Consider the following 23,906-nt stretch of genomic DNA (forward strand, 5'->3'; position numbering starts at 1 on the left):
ATCCATTTATTTTGAGTCTTTGTGTATCTTTGCATATGAAATGGGTCTGGATGTAGCATACCGTTGGGTTTTGGCTGTATCTTTTGATTGAGGGATTTAGTCGATTTAAATTTAGGATTACTGCCATTTGATGTTAACTGGCTGTTTTATTCATTTGTTGATGTAAATTCTTCTTTATGTTGATGCTCTTTACTTTTTGGTATATTTTTAAAAAGGCTAATACTGGTTGTTTCTATGTGTAATGCTTCTTTCAGAAGCTCTTGTAAAGCAGGCCTGGTGGTAATAAAATCTCTGAGTACTTGCTTGTTCATAAAAGATTTTATTTTTCCTTCAGTTGTGAAGCTTAGTTTGGCAGGATATGAAATTCTGGGCTGAAAGTTCTGTTCTTTAAGGATGTTGAATATTGGCCCCCACTCTCTTCTGGCTTGTAGGGTTTCTGCTGAGAGATCTGCTATAAGTCTGATAGGCTTCCCTTTGTGGGTAACCTGGCCTTTCTCTCTGGCTGCCCTTAATATTTTCTCCTTCGTTTCAACCCTGGTGAATCTAACGATTATGTGCCTTGGGGTTGCTCTTCTTGAGGAATATCTTTGTGGTGTTCTCTGTATTACCTGGAGTTGAATATTGTCCTGCCTTGCTAGGTTGGGAAAGTTTTCCTGAATAATATCCTGAAGAGTATTTTCCAGCTTGGATTCATTCTCTCTGTCGCATTCAGGTACACCTATCAAACATAAATTAGGTCTTTTCACATAGTCCCATATTTCTTGGAGACTTTGCTCATTCCTTTTTATCCTTTTTTCTCTATTCTTATCTTCTTGTTTTATTTCATTAGGTTGGTCTTCGAACTCTAATATCCTTTCTTCTGCTTGATCAATTCGAGTGTTTAAACCTGTGCATACTTCTCGGCATTCCCATATTGTATTCTTCAGTTCCATTAATTCACTTATATTCCTCTCTAAATTGTCTATTCTCATTAGGATTTCATCAAACCTTTTTTTCAAAGTTCTTAGTTTCTTTACATTGGGCTACAACATGTTCTTTTAACTCACAGAAGTTTCTTATTATCCACCTTCTGAAGCCTGATTCTGTTAATGGAATGCACTTGTTCTCCATTAAGCCTTGTTCCCTTGTTGGTGAGGAACTGTGATCCTCTTTAGAGGGAGAGGCATTCTGATTTTGAGTATTCTCAGCCTTTTTATGCTGGTTTCTTTCCATCATTGTAAATTTATCCACCTGTCGTCTTTGTAATTACCAACTTTCAAATTAGGTCTCTGAGTGGATGTCCAAGTTGTTAATTCCCAGGGCTGAAATATGAGCAACCCCCTGCGCCAGCCAAAACAGTGGCATTAAGACTGATGGTGCTTTTCTGCCCGGGAATCTCCAGTCTGGCTTCCTTCTTGAGTCTGTAATAGGCGACTGTGCCTTCCCGGAGCTCCAAATGTCAGTCAGAAGGGGAACCAGTCCCATTTACTCTGCACCAAGAGCTGCCGCGCCGAGGTGCGGCAAAACCACCGTGCCAGCCACAAGAGTCGCGCTGGCAACCCATGGGGCTCCTCCACTGGGAATCTTCTGGTCTGTGAACAACAAAAATTTGTCTGAAAGTGTGGCGTCCTCTCGTTCTCTGAGCTTTCACTGGGAGCTGCAATCCCGAGATGTTAGTGATCAGCCATCTTGGATCGTTCTCCGCATGTTCTTATTTGTGGGATTTAAAATGAAAACAGTTGAACTCATGAACACAGTAGAAGGATGGTTACCAGAGTTTAGGAGGGGTAATTGGAGGTTAGTGAGGAAGTGGGGATGGTTAATAGGTACCAAAAAATAGTTAAAAAGAATGAATAAAACCTACTCTTTGATAGCCCAGCATGGTGACTATAGTCAATAATAACCTAACTGTACATTTTTAAATAGCTTAAAGAGTGCAATTGGATTTTTTTGTAAATCAAAGGATAAATGTTTGAGAAGATAGGTACCCCATTCTCCATGAGGTGCTTATTTCACACTGTATGCCTATATCATAACATCTCATGTATCCCACAAATATATACACCTACTATTTACCCAGAAAAATAAAAAAAATAAAATGTAAGAGAAAAAAATAAATAAAATATTTTAAATGACAATGCTGAATAGTTAATATGGACTGTTTTTAGAAGAATAAATAAGCTTCAGAAATAATAATGAGACTGTGCTAATAGAAAGGTTGATTGTGGAAAATGTATTTTATATCAGGCACTGTGCTAAATGCTTTATATTCATTATTTTACTTTCAGAAGAATAAGACAGGTACCGTTATTATCTCTATTAAATAAATGAGGAAATTAGGCACAGAGATTGGGTAACCTGTCCAAGGTCACACAAGGGTTAAGTGGAATTTTGGTGTTTGAATCTGTGTGTGTCTGGCTCTAATGACTGTGCTTTTAACACCTGATATCATGTGTCCTTCCCCAGAAGTTATGGGGATCATTCTAGGACCCCTTTCTATAAAATTATAAACAGTCTCTATAAAAGTGCCAGACCAAGCTCTGGTGAAATGATTATGGATTTTCCATCACCACTATCTATAAAGGGCCTTGCAATGGTAAAGCAGGATTCAGATATCATTCAATTAGTCTGACTGTAGGAAATGTCCTTTATTGTGATATGCTCTTAATATAGGTTAGAAGTATCCTGAGAAAATCAAGGAGCAATTCAATAAACTTTTACAAGCTTCCTAAAAAGGAGTGGTATGTTTTTAAACCAGACATGGCTGTGGCTGGCTGTGACTGTTTGGGACTGGCGTTCTGTAGCAGCTTCTCTCAACCCTCCTGACCTGCACACAAGATGGAGCTGTGCATAACCCTATGGGCATGCCCAGCTTCACAGGGGTATAAGGGCTGTTGAAATAAACTTGCAAGCTGTCCTCATGATTCAACTCCACTTCCTTCTCCCCCACTCGGAAAGTAAATTGGAATGCCAGTGAAATGACCTTGTTATAGAGAAACCAAGAGTCTATTTTAATTTCTAAAAATGAAAAGTTTTAAAATTTGCATCCTAATATTAACTCCAGATTACTTAGTCTTTTGTCACACTAATCACTATAAACACAAATTGTAGGCTCTGGACTTGAGAATTGCTATAGCATGCCATGTTTATCAGCAAGTTTTTTCTGTTGGTGTGAATGTGTGCATTTGGGAGCAGTAACTGACTCTTGCAGAAATATTGTCATTGGGGACCTATGGGCCTGTGTGTTCTAAAGTAATAAATATATAAAGATGAAATCATTGAACCATTGCAGGTCTCTTCTAGAGAGAGACAGTATATACCTTTTTTTTTTCTGTACTAGAATTACAAGCCAACGTTTATGTTATGGTAGAATGCTTTTGGTCTAATTTTGGAAAGCTAAGCTTTGGCTTATCTAGACTTGGAATAAACTATGATCAGAGAAAAGATGTCCATGGACATTGTCCTCATTCAGTTGCATTATCACAATACTTCCTATGGTTGCACATGATCCTATCCTATTCTTTTCATCCCCAGCCCACACCTCTTTACTTCCTCATGCCAGTGTGATACTCTTGCTCTTTCCTCTGCCCTTCTTGCCTTTTTCCAGTCAAATGCTTTTCTTTCTTTCTTTCTTTCTTTCTTTCTTTCTTTCTTTCTTTCTTTCTTTCTTTCTTTCTTTCTTTCTAGACAGAGTCTTGCTCTGTCACTCAGGCTAGAGTGCAGTGGCACAATCTCAGCTTACTGTAATCAAAACCTCCGTAGTTCAAGCGATTCTCCTGTCTCAGCTTCCCATATAGCTCGGATTGCAGGCCTATGCCATCACGCCCAGCTTTTTTTTTTTTTTTTTTGTATTTTTAGTAGAGATGGGGTTTTACCATGTTGGCCAGGCTGGTCTCACACTCCTGACCTCAAGTGATCCACCTGCCTTGGACTCCCAAAGTGCTAGGATTACAGGTGTGAGCCACCACACCCAGCCTTTTGTAGTCAAATTCTATCCATCCCTCAGAGGGAAGACCAAGTCCTGTCTTGACCACAAAACTTCCCTGCTGTCTCCATGTTGATACTGCTTTCGGTAACTTAGTGAGCTTGCATTTCATGTTAAAAACAATTCCATGCTTCCATGTCACTCTTAGTTCTATGTTGCTTCATTTTTATTTTATTCAAGTGCCCTGTTGATTCTTACTCTGTCCATTCATGTGTTGAAAACTCAATTTTGTGTGTGTTTTAATAATCTTTTTGATATTTAAAGGCTACTGATATCTACCTGTGTGAGCCTATCTACATTAGGCCCCTCTAATTTGCTATCTTCTAAGTGTCTTCAAAATAATTCAAGGAAACTGTTTAATGTCTCTATGTAAACACAGTTTTGTTCTATACAAATGCATTTCTAAAAATAAGAAAGGAATGGAGATTTTTCTCATTTAAAAAAGAATCTTTAAAGCAGGGGGTGAAATGAAGCTGCTACAAGCTACTTTGAAGAAACAGAATTTCTATTTTATACAAAATAACTTTTATACCCAAACTGAATAGATAATTAGAAAAAAAAAGTGACTGAATTTGTTGTCAAGGGTACTATCTCTGGAGAAAAAAAGAACAGTCATGATATCTCCGTCCAACAGAGAGCCAAATCAAGTTACCCAGAATGTACGGTTTCTAACTTTTATTTTAAGCAGAGAGTCGGGGAAGAATCAGTGAGGAATGATGAAATAACAGTGTAGGAAAAGGCAGCCTAATAATTCCCTTGGGACTAGTAAGGTGCTTTGGGCCTTTAGGCTGTGAGGGAACTTGACAATTTTAATTCAGCTGTGGTTATAGCAGCTCCCAGCTTGCTAGGGGTGCGAGTGGGTAGGGCTTTGAATAGACAAACTCGATGAAGCTCGAATGCATAAAACTGTATCCTACCACTTACACAACAGTTAACATTTATGCTGTGATTAAGACAGGACTGCTAAAATGTAACTCATATTACACTCAAATATGGAAAGAAAATGTAGCTTCTTTGTTTTTCTCTAAGTGATGTGATGTTTGTCTATATGAACCTCCATCCTGCTGAATGGCCAGGAAAAGGGAAGCAGGGAAGAAGCATCCTTTAGTAAAATTATTCTAATATAGGAATTTAAAACATCTCTCTATTTAACTTTTTAGTGTCCTTTAGTAAAAGAGGCCAGTATTTGTATGTCTCCCTGTTTCTCAAGGTAGCCTCTGCAGGTACTTGGCGAGTGGCCTTGGCACCTTGACCTTGGCAGGGGAGGACAGGGAGAGGCTCTCCTGTCAGAGTAGGCATTTTTCCATCCTCACTGGTCTTCTGAGTGGATGGGCAGCCAGCCCCCTTGTGCCCCTGAAGTATAACTGTTCTTGGCATGCTGTTGGTGTTTGCCGTTGGAGCATGGGACTGGTGTACGTTGGGTATCTGTCTCAGCTTGATTAATGCCTGGTGATCCCACCTGGCTGATTGGCCTTCCTAGAGGTCCCACCTGGCTGATTGGCATTGCTGATGCTCCTGAGGTCTGGCTGTGGCTCCCATAGACACCTTGTTCAGCCACATGGCTTCTGCTGAAACAGCCACCTCTCCATCCTGACTGGCTAATGTTACTGTGATGAAAAGATTTTGTCAAACATGTTGCCTATCGCCACTTGGTTGACACTTCTGAAAAGTCTACAAATTTATCTTTATACATATTTGTATTCAAGAGGGATTTACAAGATCATTGAATTTACTCCTATTAATGTTTAGGTGAGGAAGAGGAACAGGGAGCAAAGTGTCTGGGAAAAGACAACCACTTGTCACCAGTACTCTGCAGAGTGACTTATGCACCAGTCATCTACTGATCTTAAGCTTTGTGTGAAGTACTGTGTTTGGCCCTGTGAAGGATATGACAATGTGTAAATAATGTAAGGCCTTCAGCGACTAATGGGTTGAGCTCAGTTCATACAGATAATAAGCTGGGAAGTCATGTGCCACAAGTGGTACCTGGGAGCTTATCACAAAGGTTCTGAAGCTGTGGAGAAAAAAACAAAAATATTTTTTGAGAGATGAAAGTATTTTGTACAGGTCATTTCAAACTTCATAAAAAATCTGTAATTACTGTGTGGAATATTCAGCTCTTCCCAACTATTGAAAATTAGTTTTTATGGCTGGGTGTAGTGGCTTACACCTGTAATCCTAGCACTTTGGGAGGCCAAGGTGGGTGGATTGCCTGAGCTCAGGAATTCAAGGCCAGCCTGGAGAACATGGTGAAACCCCATCTCTACTAAAAATACCAAAAATTAGCCAGGCATGGCAGCGTGCACCTGTAATCCCAGCTACTTAGGAGGCTGAGACAGGAGAATCACTTGAACCTGGAGGCGGAGGTTGCAGTGAGCTGAGACCGCACTATTGAATTCCAGCTCAAAAAAAAAAAAGAAAATTAGTTTTTATTATGAGTTATTCCTGTCTTTTGTGTTTTATATGTTTTTATTATCTTATTACATTTAAGAATATAACTGATGTGCATATTTTCGGCCTGTCTACTCTTAATTTTTCCCCTTGCAAACCTTGACTTTTTGGCTTCTTGTTTATGAGATGTTAACTATGGCAAGATAATCATGAATTCCATTGAAGAGTCTTATGAAAAATAACTTACTGATGGAGCTGCAGGTTCAGGCCAAGATGTTATAAGTCTCCTACAGCCTATCTGTTGTATTGATTACAGCTGAACCCTCTAGATAAAATATAAACAGTAATTACCTGAGGCCTCTGAAAAGTAAATGAAAGCAAGCAGATTATGGAATGACATGAAACCTTGGGAAAGTGACCTACTAGGTGTGAGTTTTCCCTTTTTGTTGTTACTTTTATTTCGCAACTTTGCCTCAAAGGCAGAGGCCCCAGCTGTAGAGCGGTGGGTCAGTGGTGGCACAATTGTCAAAATCTCCAGTAGAAACCTCATCTTTCGGGCAAGAAGAATCAGGAAAATGGGCCCCTGTGGTTTTGAAGAATGTGGTTGGGTGGGGTGGGGTGGGTGGGGAAATTCTTGTCTTGATTCTCCTTTTTTCATATAGGTTTGTCCCAGGTTCAGAGCTCTGTGGTGGTGGTAGTGCAGGCAGACAATAGACAAGGAGAAACCCTGTTTGTTTTTGGTCAGAACCAGGCAGAGGGGACCCAGCTAGCCTGAGAGTGTAGGGGAATCCAGGAGAGGGGCGACCTACAGAAGGGATTCATTAATTTTGTATATAAACTACACAAATGTGAGTTCTCTCCTGAGCTGTACTTCTGTGGGACAGACCTAGGTGCTATAGAAAAGGCACTGAAAACTGAACTGCAGTTGGAATCATTGAGGCTGTATAGCATAGGCGAAGACTTCATGACTGAAACACTGAAAGCATTGGCAACAAAAGCCAAAATAGACAAATGAAATCTACTTAAACTTAAGGGTTTCTGCACAGCCAAAAATACTATCAATAGAGTGAACCAGAAACTAACAGAATAGGAAAAATTTTTTGCAATCTACCCATTTGACAAAGGGCTAATATCAGGAATCTGTGGAGAACATAAACAAATTTACAAGAAAAAAACAACCCCATCAAAAAGTGGGCGAAGGATACAAACAGACACTTTTTAAGAGAAAACATTTATGCAGCCAAGAAACATGTGAGAAAAAGCTCTTCATCATTAATCATTAGAGAAATGCAAATCAAAACCACATTGAGTTACCACCTCACACGAGTTAGAATGGCGATCATTAAAAAATCAGGAGGCAACAGATGCTGGAGAGGATGTGGAGAAATAGGAATGCTTTTACACTGTTGGTGGGAGTGCAAATTAGTTCAACTTTGTGGAAGACAGTGTGGCGATTCCTTAAGAATCTAGAAATAGAAATACCATTTGACCCAGGAATTCCATTACTGGGTATATACCCAAAGGATTATACATCATTCTACTATAAAGACACATGTACACATATGTTTGCTGCAGCACTGTTTGCAATAGCTAAGACTTGGATGCCCAAATGCCCATCAGTGATAGACTGGATCAAGAAAATGTGGCACATATACACAATGGAATACTATGCAGCCATAAAAAATGATGAGTTTCTTCTGATGAAACTGGAAACCATCATTCTCAGCAAACTGATGAGACACAAGAACAGGAAACCAAACATCGAAAGTTCTCACTCCCAAGTGGGTTTTGAACAATGAGAACACACAGACCCAGGGAGGGAAACATCACACACCAGGGCCTGGGGGTGGATAGAGGAGGAATAGCAGAGGGTGGAGGGTTTGGGGGATAGCATCAGGAGAAATACATAATGTAGATGACAGGGCGATGGATGCAGCAAACCACCACTATGGCATGTGTATACCTATGTAACAAACATGCACTACCGAGAACTTAAAGTATAATAAAAAAAAAATTAAAAAATTAAATGGCCAGGATACAATACAGATTTACTTGACACAAAATAACCAGGAAAATATGACCATTTGTCAAAGGAAATGTCAACCCTGGGATGACTCAGATATTGAAATTATTAGAGACTTGACAACAGCTATTTTAACTATGCTCCATTAGGTAAACAAATTTCAAATGAATAGAAAGATGGAAGTTCTTAGTCAAATAGAATATAAAAAATAAAGAACCAAATGTAGTTTTAGAACTGAAAAATATACCTGAAATTAAAAATGTGTTGAATTGGCTCAATAGCAAAATAGAGGTGACCTGAAGATAGATTATAAATTATCCAGTGTGCAGGAAAAGAAAAACAAAACATTGAAAAAGATGAATAGTCTTAGGGAGTTGGTGGACAGTATTGTAAAGTCTAATGCATGTTGGCATCCCAGGAGAGGACAAAGAGATGGTGCAGAAAAAAAAACATTTAAAGAAGTAATGGCCAAAAGCTTCCCAAATTCAGTGAGAAACAAATCTGTAGATTTAAGAGGTCCAGTGAACCCCAAACAGGAGCACTCAGAGAAACACACTCTTAGACACTTCATAAACAACTAAGAAACAAATAGTGAAAATATCTTAGAAGCAGCTAGACTAACATGAGACGTTACTTACAGGAGGAGTAATGATTTAAATGATAGTGGTTTTACTTTAGAAACCATGAAGGCCAGTGGTAAAGTGGTTAAAGACAGTGGATGAAAGTCTTTAAGATGGGGTGGGGTGAGAGAGAAAAGAACTGTCAATCCTCTACAATGAAATAGTCTTTTAAAAGGGAGGTGAAATAGACATTCTCAGATGAAGGAAAATTAACAGAATTTATTACTAGCTGACCTTTTTTAAAGAAATCTAAAGGAAAATATTCAGGTTGAATAGAAACAATATCAGAGGGAAAGTTGGAAATTTGGGAATTAAGGAAAAGCTATGTAAGTGGTAGATATTTAGATAAAAATCAAAGGCATTTTAATTTTAATTAAAAAATATATATGACTATTGAAAGGAAACATTTGGTAGGCTTTTCAGTGTTGTAGATGTAATACATCTTATGACTAACAAAAGATAATTGGGGAAGGATAAAGAGGCATATATAATAATTTATTTAAAGGTAAAATGATATTTATAAAATCTACTATTTGGAAATCAGCATTCTTTGAAGCAACTCATGGCTGAACAAGGAAGTCCCAAAGGAAATAGGGAATATTTAGTATAGATTGTACATTAAAACACAATATGCTCAAAATTGTGAGATGCAGCTAAAGCAATGCTTAGAGGAAAATCAATAGCTTTTAATGCTTATGTTAGGAAAAAATAAATGTCTTAGATCAATGATGAGGGCTTCCATCTCAGCAAGCTAGCCAAAGAAAAACAAACCCAAAACAAGCAGAAAGAAAGAATTAATAAAGATAACAAAAATCAATTTAAGTGAAAATAAATTAGAAAAAGCAACTAATGAAACTAAGTTGGTTCTTTGAAACAAAAAAAAGTACTAAATCTCTAACCAGACTGTTGAAGAAAACAAAAAGACATATTACCAATATCAGGAATTAAAGCAGGAATATCACTGCAGACTTACATTTGAAGGCTAACAAATGAATATTATGAACAACTATATGAGCATTAATTTGAAAACAGGTGGAATGGACAAATTCTTTGAAAGACATTAACTACCTATGGTCCTTCAAGAAGAATCTGAATAGAACGATGCACACTAAAGTAATTGAATTTGTAGTTGATAACCTTCAAACAAGGAAACTATGGGCTTACATGGATATACTGTCAGATTTAATCAAACATTTAAAAAATAAGTTATGTTATTTCTCCCAACCAAGTACTAACCAGGCCCAATCCTGCTTAGCTTCTGATGTGGGACAAGATCGGGCACTTTTAGGGTTGTATGGCCAGACAAATCATATCATTTCTATACAGTCTCTTCCAGAAAATTGAAGAGGAGTGACTGTTTCACATTCATTTTATGAGGCCAGCACTGTCATGACAAATTTCAGAGAAAGAAAACAACAGACTAATATGACTCATTAGTATAGACACAATCTTTCTCACATATAAAAATTATAAATACATTATGAAAAAGGGGAGTTTATCCCAGGAATACAAGAATGGCTCAACACTCAAAAATCATTCGATGTAATTCACCATATTCACAGACTAAAAGCAGAAAAATTATATGATAAATTTCATAGATGCAGAGAAAGAATTTGAGAAAATTTAATACCCATTCATGATAAAAATTCTCAGAAAATTAGAAATATAAGAGAACTTCCGCAATCTGATAAGACTTTGTATAAAACCCATAGCTTGCATCATACTTAATGGTGAGAGACTAAATCATTTCCTACTAAGACTGAGAACAAGGCTAATATATCTTCTCTTAGTAGCATCTCTTCCATTCCAGCCAGTGCAAAAAGTCAAGAAAAAGAAATAAAAGGCACATATTTGGAGGAAAACCGAAAGCCATCTCTCTTTGCAGACAATATAGTTATATACATAGAAAATCACAGGATAAATACTTTCTCTCTCTTCCACCATCACTGACCATGGTCGTCTAGCATCTTGTTCTGTCAGATTTTAAAGGTAGATGGAAGAGGTGGTTCGTTAAGGAGTCTAAGGATGATCAGTCTTATTTTATATTCAGTGCTGCTGGCTGGTCCTGTTCATTTCTTGATAAATTCAGTTTCCTAGAAAACTCTGTCACAATTGCTCCCCTCTTACCTCTTTTTCCTTGCTTTTTATTTCATTGAAAGGAACATTTTTAAAACCATCTTCCTCATTATTTTATTTACCAAATCTGTCAATCTGCCTGCATCTATATTGGTGGACTCTGTCTTTGCTCCTGATAAGAATGGATGCATTCTTATTTAAGGTCACTTCCCCTCACATTGTGTACTGATCCCATCTCTGCACCCCTACTCCAGGATCTCATTTCTGAATTCTCATTTTTTCCCTGCTTCGTCAGCTTTTTCCTCTCTACTGGATTGTTCTCTTCAGCATGTGTTGATATTTCCCTATGTCTCCCTCTAGCTGCTGCACAATGTCTCTGTTCCCTTTTACAGCAAAACTCTTCAAAAGATGTTTGTGGTTACTTTCTCTACCTCTTCTATTCTTTTCTGAATCTGCTCCATTCAGGCTTTCAACAGTACTATTCCACTGAAGTCAACCTTGTCAAGATTAGCAAAGTCTTCCATGTTGCCAAATGCAGTGGTTAATTTTTCAGTCCTCATCTTACTTGACATGTCAGCAGCATTGGCACAATTGATCATGTCCTCCTAGGAGCAGTTTTTCCAACTGTCCCCTGGGATAACATCTCTTGGTTCTTCTGCCTTGCCAGCTGCTGCTTTTAAGGCTCCTTTGCTAATTCTTCCTTTTCCTGATTGTACTAACTGTGTTTCATTGCTTTGACATCTGGGGCCTTGCTGACCCTGGAGAGACTGCCTATCCCAGGAATAGCCATTCCTAGAGATAGTAAAGAACTTAGCCGCTGATAGTAAAGAACAGTCCATCCTCAGGCAGGCCTCACCTGTTGTGTTCTGGGGAAACCACAGTAAAGGTTTCCCACATTTTCCCCCATGTCCTCTGCCTCTTGACTGACACTGGTGCCTTCCTGTGTGGCCCCTCCTGGTATGTCATGCCCCCTCCCCTGGGGAACTGTGAGTTAAAAACTGTCTTTTTAGTTCCAGTTGTCTCCTGATCTGTTGGCCTCAGATTATTCAGACTGGGCTGTTCCTAAATAATGAAACCTACAATTTGAAGCAGTGACCTCTAAACACAGTAGAGGTCAGTCTTGGACTTCTCTTATTTTTCTGCTCTCACTTTGGATGTGCCCTCACCCAGTCATGTACTTAATATCGTGTCATGGTGATGGTTCCCAAAATTCAGGTACCTGTCTCCTCTTACCACCCTACACAAAATAGCACCTCCACCAACCCCTCACCTCTGCTTCCTTTGTTCTCCTTATCCCACCTGGTTTTTCCTTTCTACCTGACATCTGTTAGCAACATGAGACATCCCTTGGCCTCCTTAGTTTCTGAAGTGGTGATGGATTCACACTCTCTGGCTGGAGAGCTTAAGTTCAAGTCTGCTATTCCGATGTCCCAAGCCTACCCTTTGCACTCTTAACTTTTCCTCATCACATCCTCATGACACTTGGAGAGGAGGAAATACCACGTGGGTCAACAAACTTTTTTTTTTTAAATATTTCTCAAAAAGTTTTTGTGATGAAACTTGGCATAAGATTTGTATTGGCATTATAAGTGAAGAACATTTCCACTTATTACTTTAAACTGTTTTTGTAAAAAAGTGTTATGAAATCGGCTAGTCCTAGTCTTTGTGATTACTCATTACCTCCTCTCCCAAAGAAACACTGAGTCCTTCAAAATTTCCACTGTTTATAGACAAGGCTTCTTCCAGGTGTGGGAACAGATTGCTTATCTTTATCAGAGTACATCTATATTTAAGAGTAGTACAGGAATTTTAGCAAAAATTGGAGAACTAGGCCTGATTATATTAGCGTTTGAAATAGAACCATCTAATTAAATATTAAACATTAATACTCAAGTCCTCAAAATCAAATATGAGAAACAGTATCAGTAATATTTAATTTTACTCATTTTAGATTAATCTACAACCATACACTCTGGACTCTTAATGAAACCTTTCACATTCACAATTTATTCCTGTTTAGCACATTTTTTCTGCAAGCATAACTAGTAGCTGGATGCTGTGAAAAATTATCTTCTCCTGAGAAGGTGAACAAGTGTTTGTGTTGATGATATCAGAGATCTCCAGAAAAATCTAATTCTCATTCTTCCACCATCCCACTTCTTCTTTTTTCCATAGGAATTTGCTTTGTTAAGCAAAACAGACTTGTCCAGAATATAGACATCATGGGTAGGGGAAATAGGGAGATGTTGATCAAAGGGTACAAAGTTTCATTTATAAACTGAGCAAGTTCTAGAGGTCTAATGTACAGCATGAGTGGTGATGGGTGTGTTAATTTGATTGTGCTAATCATCACAGTGTATTCACAAATAATCATGTTGTACACCTTGGATACATATCATCTTCATTAATTACCTATTTTCAAATACAAAAATATCTTGGCTATATGCTAAGTGAGATGGGAAGTCATTCAAGGATTTTAAGTAGAGTATCGTGAACTAACGTACATCTTAGCAAGACTACGCTGGCTCCTGGGTCCAGGTAAGAGATGTTGTGGCTGGGCCCATAGTGGTAGTGATGGAGGTGGTGAGACATGGTCAGGTGAGAGAGATGTCCTGAAGGAAGAGCCAATAAGATTTCATGGTGGACACAAGGCAGAGTATGAGAGAAAGGGGTTCAAGGATGACTTCCAACTGGAAGGATGGAGTTGCCATCAATTAAGGTGAGGAAGACTATAGGAAAGGCTTTTGTTATTTTCCTTTTGGGTGGGAGTGGGCATAATGATAATGCATCCAGTTTGATGATTAGAGGGACGTGAGTGGAGGACCATTGGTTTTTGTCATCTCTGTATCCTCACAATGACACCCTTAGATATGGCAGACCTCTCAAACTTATAGAGACATCTGGCTAGAGCACCAGGACTCAGCACTCTCCCCTGGAGAATTACCAGATCTAGCTTGGGGTGTTGGTAAGCAGAGACCTTAAAAGGTAACCTGGGGGATTCCTAAAGGAGAGCATCTATTTGCATAAACCCTCAGGGATGGATCTTCCTTCCAGGGGTCACTCCATTTCTCTTCTCTTTCTGTCTTATGTCACTTGTCACTGTCATTACCTGCTGATTCCAGTAAGAGTTTCTTTATTTTCTTTCTCTAATCACTGAGAAACTAGACTCACAGCCCCCCCCACCTCTCTCTCTCTCTCTCTCTCTCTCTCTCATTCACTGAGCAGCACAGCCCCCTTTAGTAATAATGGAAAACATGCAGGTGTTATACTTGATTTTCCTCTGCTGCATCTGTTTTGTTATTTATTTCGATCAGATCAGTGAGAACTTTGTTTTTCCTGGGTTGCACTGAAGAGTGTTTACATACATAAAAACGGAATGTATTTAAATTTTGTAAAAGATACATTTGCTGGAGAAAGAGAGCCTGGTATTTTGGGGCATTTTGGCCTAGAGCTGAGGAGGGAGTTTAAGGTAAAAAGTGAGCGTAGTGGTGAAGGAGAAAGGAGAGTGGCCGAGTGTTGCCTTCTTTCTTCTTTCCCCCTTGCAGGCTCTTCCACCATTGCCTGTTACCACTAGTCCTGCCCTCATGACCTTCCTTTACACCAGGTGAGGTACAGATGCCTGCTGGTGCAGCAGGGCCTGGGTATGTTAGCAGGAAAGGAAGAACATTTCCAAATTCTAGAGCCCTCAATGGGCAGTGAGGAAAATTCCTGAAGGTTTGGAGTCTGGGGAAGAGCAGGACCAGATCTGGGTTTTAGAAAGGTGATCCTGGTATCTGTAGCCATCTGGGTACAAGAAGAGAAGTCAGAGACAAGCTTGTTAGAGGTGGTTAAAATAATTTGTTCAAGCGAAGCTGAGAGCCCAGATTATCAGCGAGGCTTGGTAGGGAAGGAAGGGAAGTGAGAAGATCTGGTGACTGCCCAAAGACTGGGAGTGAGGAGGTAAGGGATGGCTTTAGGGTGATCAGAAACCATGATTCTAAGGGGAGAGTGGAGGGCAGGAGGTGAGAGAGGAATTCAGTGTCAGTTAGGTTGAATTAGCCTGTAAGGTCCCCATGCGGGTGAAGATAAATTTCCTGGAATTGCCACATACAGCCACTTTGAAGGCAGATGGAAAAACATGGCAAGTTCAGGGGAGAGCCAGAATCTAGAGAGACACTTGGGAGTTCTGGGCATAAATCTTGGTGATTGAGGTGATGACAATGGGATCTGGGCTGTGGTACAGCTCTTGGGAGATCATCACTCTGTCCCTCTTACACATGTTTCCTTAAGAAATGTTTTTACATAAGTATGTTTTGTGCTGGAAGATCAATGAAAGACGGTTTTGCTTCTGAACAGGGAGTAAATTATTTGTCACTAAAACAGCTGCAACTCAGCCATTAGTTATGAAATAGCCATTATCAGTCTCATACACAAGAGCATCTCTTGGAATTTTGAGTTACTTTCAGCAGCTTGTTGAAAACAGATTCATGAAATAATCTGTGCTAGCGCAAAATACCTCATGCCCATTAACTAATGCTTCCAGTGTCTGTTGGGGTCTGAGAAATAGGAAAAGGCATGACCAGCCCATGCACCACTACAGACGCAGACAAAGCAGCAGAAGCCCTGGTTTGCTTCTCTTGTCTCCACTGTCTTTGGTTCTTAATTTCGTGTCCAGTCACCTCTGCTTAATCATGTAAATCTGGTTTGCTGGTTGAGATTATAAAGTGTTTCTAATCTCTTCTCAGTGTAACTACAGAAGCCTTGTGCAGAGAATCTTAATAATAAAGCTTGTTTGAAATACTCATCATCCAGGTCACCTTTTTAAAAAAACAATCCCAAGTTATAATGCTCAGTTCCCACAGTTATTATTGGGAAGATTGTTAGCAAGAGTCTCAAACACTTTGCTGCATGAGCGCTTAAGTTGTTTGACAACCTCAGCACCGCTTCATATCTGTACCTTGCAATTTTTGTAAAGGCAGTGGTTTGTAATACATTGCTGTGATTTGAAGTGTGGGGCTTTCTGTCTGGAAAAGGGTTTAATAACATTTACAGAAACAAGAAGGCAGTGCCAGAATTGATCCAACTGGCTTTTCCCTTCTTAATGAGCTGCTTCTCAGCTGTCCTGTGAGCTGGGAGAAGCCCCCCTCCCTATTAGGCTGGCATTCCAGCTGGCACACTGCAGTTACTGAGATTGAAATCCGTCACTGGACTGTGATGCTGATAACGCTGCTCCGTGGGGCAGTACCTCCAATCCCCCATGTCTACAGCATATATTGAAAGGGATTGCTTGTAGAAATAGATCTTGGAGACAATTTTTTAATGTTCACTTGGCATTGGTCAGTTTTTTTCCTTTGACCAAACTAGGAAAAATGTTTTTAAGAAGTAGATAATTTTGTATGTTAGAATATACATTTGGTGAAACCTTTTACATGAATTAACTTAAAAAGATTGTTTTCCCTAAACAATCAAACTGATCTTACATTGTTACACATCTTATTATTTATTACATGCATAATATTCTTAGCATCTTATTCAACACATGCATAATATTCTTAGCTTCTTAGTAGTCTCTTGAGAAAGCATATACAAAGAAATGCAAAACTTCAGTGTTTTGTATTCCTCATAATTCCCATAGTGGTATTAGGCCTATAATACACCCTTTCATAGTGAGTTTGTTTTGGCTAAGACTCAATTGTAGTGGAAAATCCACATTTCATATTTTCAAAATCTGGATTTCATTTAGATTTAGAGGGAATTTCAGCACTTAACCACCTTTTATTTGTATCTACTTTCTGTGCAAGCCTCTATATGTAAAACTGTCATGTCAGGGTTATTCTGCTATGTCATGGGATGAGTAATACCCTATCCTCAGGATTCAATTGGTACACTGTAAAGAGGTTCTTGCTAATTGATTTTGTAAGAACATTGGCCTGCAAGAGGATTATGTTCCTATGGTGTTACTGACACAGTCTTCATTATTTGCATGAGTACTTTTGCTAGTACAATAATAATGTCATCATTTGCCCTTTATTTCTCCTAACTTGGTAGATAAATTTGAGCAACGAAAGATGAAATGTAATTTGTTCTTTTTTCAAAGGTCTCATCAGAAAATTGAAGACTCGGAAGAAAGCAGTGATGAAATTCTTGCTCGTCTAACATCTGCGGTAAGACCATGCAATTTTCCTGCCTAGGGGTACAAAAATAATGAAGCCGGGATCCTAGAGGGGAAGCTGTTCGAGTGGTGGTGTTAGAGATTCTCCCTGTGGCTGCTCGTCATTGTGAAAGGTATGAGGCAAGGCAGGGGGAGACAATGGCTTGAACTTTCTGTATGCAGATGAAGCCTCCCTTTGCAATATTGTAGATATTTCTGGTGGAAAGTTCCTGCAACCTTTGTGGAGGTGGAGGTGTAGTATCTGATTTTTTAAATACAGTATGAGCCAACCTAGGAAAAGTTGTGACCTGCTGCACAAAGGCGAAAAGATTCTTTCATTGGGGGAAAAAAGAATCACTTCAGCCAAAAAAGGCCGAGTTGCTGGTATTTTAATGTACCACATTGCAACATTTTCTTTTCTTTTTTTTTAAAGCCATTGATTAGACTTTGTTATAGCCTTGTTGGTTGAAGGAAAGTTCATGGGTTTCTTCATAGGAAAAGCTGACTGTGGTCACTAATCCTTGAGTTTCAGTTTTGTTTTTATTTTGAAATGGAGTCTTGCTTTGTCGCCCAGCCTGGAGTGCAACGGCGCAATCTCAGCTCACTGCAACCTCTGCCTCCTAGGCTCAAGCAATTCTCCTGCCTCAGCCTCCCAATTAGCTGGGATTACAGGTGCCCACCACCATGCCTGGCTAATTTTTGTATTTTTAGTAGAAATGGGGATTTCACCATCTTGGCAAGGCTGCTCTCGAACATCTGACCTTGTGATCCACCCGCCTCAGCCTCCCAAAGTGCTGGGATTACAGGCGTGAACTACCGTGCCCAGCCTGAGTTTCAGTTTTTGACAGGCTCTAGCAATCCTATGTCATGACACCAGTACCCAGCAACTTGACTATTTGGAAACTTTACTAGCCTTCCCAAAAAATTATCTAGTTTTGCTCCAACTCCATTATTAAAATGATAATTGCTGAAAATCATGCTTGATTGTGTTATTATGTGTATGGATGAAATTGGTCTGTACAGAGTTTTACACCAGGTCTTGTCAACTGAGTATAGCTTGAAGATTGAAAGTATCTTTCTTACTTTTCTGGAATGTTGCTCAGAAAAGTAGTTTTTTGCTGAATATGTATAGTCATTTGTTTTCACACTGCTTTAAAGAACTATTTGAGACTGGGTAATTTATAAATGAAAGATGTTTAGTTGACTCACAGTTCCACATGGCAGGGGAGGCCTCAGGAAACTTATGATCTTGGTGGAAGGGGAAGCAGGTATAACTTGCATGGCAGCAGGAGAGGGAGAGAGTGAGAGTGTGTAGGAGGAAATGTCACACACTTATAAAACCATCAGATCTTGTGAGAACTTACTATCATGAGAACAACATGGGGGAAACTGCCCGATAATTCAAACACTTCCCCTCAGGTCTCTCCCTAAACACCTGGTGGTTACAATCTAAGATGAGATTTGGGTGGGGACACAAAGCCTAACCATATCAAATGATAATCAGTGGTGTAAAACACATGAAATGGAATCTTGACAGCATCTGATGAAAACATATTTAGACCTTTGCAGTTTAAAATATTGACCAAAAAGGAGTGCAGAATTATAATAGCCATCTGTTTAAAAAGCATTCACTATGGGCCAAAAACTATGGTAAACATTGTGTGTTTGTGTATACACACACATACATAAACATTCTGCTAAGCTGTATAACAGCGCTATGAAGTAAGTGGTATTATGTCTGTTTTATAGATATGAAAGCTTATTGAGTAACTTGCCTAAGGTCACTCAACAAGAAAGAACAAAGCAAAAATCAGAACTCAGAATTTTTTATCACGATATTCTTCTAACTACTATGCCTCATTAAAAATATATATAGTAAATAATGTAATAGACTTATCGGAATAGTTTCAAAAGTGATAAAGACATGTATAATTTTGTTCCTATAGCCATATCAAGAAGATAAGACAGATATATTCTGAAAGCTAATATATAAAGTAGTTGGAAATTGTGCACCAAGAAAGGTAATGAATAAGTAAAGTCTTAAATTCAAGGACCATAACAGAAAGCTTCACTGCAGACACTGGACTTGAACCACCATTGAAAGCGGTCAGGATTTGGAGATGATGATTAGGAGGATGTGTATTCTAGCTGTGCAATTTGTTATGGGCAAACATAGGAATGAGACAGTACAATGGAAAAGTGAGTAGACCCACCAAGTTAGAGAAGAAGGTCCTGGTTAAGAAAAATGAAAGATTTTCTTGAACAACAGATTAACGTGATGGAGATGTTTAAGAAAGAAGATAAGTTGAAGATAGGGATACTGATTAGAGGCTGATGAAAATCTAGTTTATGGTGGTTTTTATGGGAACCAAAAGAAAGATGAATTCAAAAAGGAACACAAGGAAATGGATTTTTTACAATCTGTATGAATGGGTCCAGGGAGGAGGGGTGTGATAACTGAAGTCTGAACTTGGGTGATTGGAGACACAATGATGCTCTTTGGAAGTTGAGTAACTTATGCAGTAAGAGAGGTGATTTGGGGGGCTATGCTGCGTTTGAGGAGACAAGAACATAAAAATATGCAGGAAACATCTGGAGACAAGTGCCTGAAGCTCAAAGAGGTCAGCGCTAAAGTTAAGGAAGCCAGTTCCAGAGAAGTTGCAGATTGACGAACTGAGTAGAAGATAAGAGTCTGGGCAACAGCCATAGGCCGAGGGCAATAGGGGGATGAGAGGACAGTGAGAGGAAATGGAAATAACTGAATGGTGTATAGCATGAAGGTCACATTCAAAAGAGCCTCCGAAAAGGACGGGATGGACAGCAAAGTGTTCACTATGGATTTAATTGACATAATCTTACCGGAAAAATCCCCAAGCTAAGAGGCTAAATAAAATGAGGTAAGATGCTGGAGTGGTGTTTAGAAATGAAAATAAATGGCAGAGAGGAAAACTTCATCTCTTCAGTTGATGGGCAATGTGCCTGTAATATTGAAAATATCCTGTACTGAGATTAAGGACCTTGATTCTTATTTCAGCAGGTTCACCTTGGCCAAGTTGAATGGTTGGACTAGACAATTGCTAAGTTCCTTCAAGTTCTAAAATTCCATTGTTGATTCTAGAAGCATTTGTTAATGGACAGTGGAGCTGAGTCCACCTCTTCATAACATGTTTGTTCCTGTTGGCAATGGCATATAAACTTTGTTATGTAGGTGATGATATGTGCAGAAAGATATTTACATTCATTACTCAAGGAACAGTTGTCATCTACCATGTCCCCTAATCATGACAAGGGAAAGCAGAAGCGACATCTGTAACAGAGAGTTGAGAGTTGCCTGTGTTTTGGGGGTATTGGAAGTGGACAGTGGTTTCCAGTAGTACAGTCAACTGTGCCCTCTTGTATATTCACCATTTTTATTCAAATGTGGAATTTTTGCATATGACTATCTTAGAAAATTTCTCATTTCTTTAACCCTAATAGTTTATTTCCTGGTTCCCTCTTAAGTTCATCAGCAGGAAAAGTCCTGTCATCTAAAAATATATTACCTGAAATTTTACTCTGGAAGAGGATACATGTGGATTTTCATATTGAAGGAACATGAGAGGACAGTGCATGTGCAGAAATAAAAATGTCTTTATAATTCAGTCAAATGTAGGGTTGTTAAAATGTACATAAACATGAACAATTAAAATGTTTCAGCCATGTTTCTAGTAGTCTTTATTAAAGAGCCGTCCTTCCAAGTATCAGACATACAAAAACCTAAACAGTGAAAGTCTGTAAGAAGTTTTCAGCTTCAGGAAGAGGGATGTGGCTAAAATAGACCCTTTCCATTGTGTAAAGTCTACGAAAATGCTCTCGGAATTATCTAACTTATCACCTTAGCCTCCTTTCTAATATTTGCTGGGGCTATACATTTTTACTTGAAAACCTCTTTTCATCGACTGTGATAAAGCTGGCAGGCCAAGAAGGGCCTTTGAATGACACAGCTCATCAGTTTCTACTCTTGAAGTTCTGAGCATTGCTTTATTTTTAAAGATGAATTCTTCCAGTGTTTATGACAAATAGATTATTCTGAATTGATCAGAATTAAGATATTCGTATTACAATCCAGGGGTCTGCTTGCTCAAACCTAAAGTAAATATGGGGAAGTTTTTATGGTGAATTCTGTATTACTTTCAAAGCCGCAGTTCTTAGGGATGTAAACTTAGGAAATCAGCTAAACTTTGAAGCATTGAAAAGATCTGAGATTGGGAAGTGTCCAAAGACAGGAAATAGAAACATGAACATTCTTAAATAGGAGATAAAAATGTATTTTAGACTTCCATCTCATGTTTACTTAAAATCAAGAACCAGAACAAAACCTATTAGGTTGTTTTTGTTTTTTAAGGCTAAGTTTTTGTGTTGGAAATTGTAGAAATAGAAAAGACAAAAACATCTCATCTGGGTTTGAATGAAATTTGTGATTTTTGTTCATAGTCTAATTGTCAAACACCTGAGGTAATGTGAGTTAGCCTAAGTTATGCATTGTTTATATTAGATGCCTATTTGGTTAGATGGTTATATGGAAGGCCCTTATAAAGGGACAGGGAGCATGTGATGTGTCCTCTGTGCTGATAGATTCAATAAAGTCAGCCATCACTTAGATGGTGACAGAGAAGAGAGTCTGAGTGTCTAAAATAAAACATTAACCTCCTGGTGGTGGGGGCGGGGGGGTTGGAAATTTATGGCTGTATCTTAAGAAATAAATTAAAATTACAAATTAGGTGTTCAGAATTTAGGAAGAGAGATCCATGGGGTTTAGAAAAACACTTGATACTCTTGGATCATGTAACTAGGCACTCTTACACCTTTGTGTTCCATGTCAGAACTGACCCAGTTTATGACTTTTATCCTTTTAGATGTTTCTATTTGTATGGTTCTTCTCTATCTTCTGGCTCATTTTCTTTGGTTCATCCAACTTTATTGTGGGATCTCTGCCTTGGATGCATTTAGTGGTGTGTTTTAAACTCCTTTTCATAGCATCTTCAGGTATAAGTCATCCCTCCTCTGAGAAATACTACTGGACTAAAATCTTAGTTGCCAGTCAAGTCTCTTATCTTTCACCTGAACTTTCCGTCGTTTTCTTTGAAGGGTGTATCTTTCACAGTACTCTATCTATAGCTTTTCTTCCTCCAGAAAGGTTGTAAAATGGCAGGGATTCCTTTAGTTTGCCCTAGTTTGGCTCTACAGTTTGGATTTGATATGTTGGAGAAATTCCTCTTTGAACAGGAATTGTTATTTCGGACGGGAATTAATAACATTGACAACTGTTTGACTGGAAACTTTAAAATTGATACTGCTTCCATAATAGCATGAGGTTTGGGTTTTGATGAATCTTTAAAAAGGGAAGTTTAGAGACTTCTTTAAGAGACTGTGTGCCAAGTTAGCAAGGACTGAGACTAACCTTAGTTGAGTGAAAGTGGAGGGGATTTGTCATGTTGAATACAGATGGTCCAGACCATGATGGTTCAACTTAATGATTTTTCAACTTTATGATGGCACAAAAATGAGACGTATTTGGTAGAAACTGTACTTCAATTTTTTTAATTTTTATTTTTTACTAGGCTAGCAATATATGGTAGGATACTCTCTTGAGACACCCAGTCAGCTCCATGATCACTAGGATACACAGCTGGTACCGGTACATTCCACCATGCTCTGTGCTGCCATCTGTAGGCTGATGTGACTGTTCTGAGCACGTTTACGGTAGGCTGGGCTAAACGCAGATGTTTAGTAGCTTAGGTGTATTAAACAAATTTTTGACTTATGATTGTTTTAATTTATGATGGGTTTATTGGGATATGACCCCATCATAAGTCAAGGATCATCTGTATGTGATGAACACAATTAAGTGATGGATTTCTACCACATTTACAAATATAATGCAAAAAACAGGTTTACTGCTCACCACTTTTCTTGGCTATCTGCCTTTTTCTTTCTGGAGAATGCAGAAATAAAGTTTAGGTAATCCATTCCCTTAGACTATCACAGCCTGACCAGACATGTCTATTCAAAGAATAAAAGTTAGTTGCACCCCCAGTGAATGACAAGCCTACTTTCTGGCTGCCACAGGATCATGAACATCTTGTTACCTTATATTTCTCATTTGTAGGGAACATAAAATTCCTACTTGGAATTCTTAGGCTGGCTCCAGTCCTTCCAGTGGCTTAAGAGCTACTATATGATTTGGGGAAGGGCCAGGCAGATGGAGTTTTGAGAGAAAGTGTCAAGTGAGACCAGAGAAGACATATCTAGTTCCAAGGAGCATTAAAGAAGCACCAGTGAAATTGTAGCATATCCTGGTAGCAACTTTTGTCTATGGTTTATAAGGGGCCATAGGAGTTGTTACTGCCTTCTCTCCTTGTGTTTCAGTCTGTCCTGATCCAGCAGGCCTTGGGCTATGGACTGTCTGTCTCTAGGACCACGTGGAATGCTGGTTAAAGCTCCTTCTGTTTCCTTCAGTGGGAGCTTAGAGTAACACCTCCCAAACCTATACCTGTCAATACCTAAATAGATCACTGAATAGTATATTTCTATGGTTGTCAATAAAAAATTCTTATATGTTCTTGCTTGTCAATAATTCTTATATGTTCTGCCTATTTCTATTGCTTGTCAATAAAAAATTCTTATATGTTCAATCTTCATTCTGGCAATAGAGCCCCATAT

General features: G+C 38.8%; 1 protein-coding gene across 4 annotated transcripts in view; it reads left to right on the top strand.

Annotated features, from left to right (window-relative positions):
* Positions 1-23,906, top strand: part of RAPGEF5 (Rap guanine nucleotide exchange factor 5) — a 261,457-nt gene that overhangs the window by 55,739 nt on the left and 181,812 nt on the right. For all 4 annotated transcript variants that reach the window (XM_035253670.3, XM_035253669.3, XM_017975260.4 and 1 more), the window contains exon 6: positions 17,151-17,217. In XM_035253670.3, coding sequence (XP_035109561.2) covers positions 17,151-17,217 — 67 coding nt within the window. The remainder of the gene's footprint in view (positions 1-17,150; positions 17,218-23,906) is intronic.

Source organism: Callithrix jacchus, chromosome 11 (genome assembly GCF_049354715.1).
Source record: "Callithrix jacchus isolate 240 chromosome 11, calJac240_pri, whole genome shotgun sequence".
Classification (NCBI taxonomy): Eukaryota; Metazoa; Chordata; class Mammalia; order Primates; family Cebidae; genus Callithrix; species Callithrix jacchus.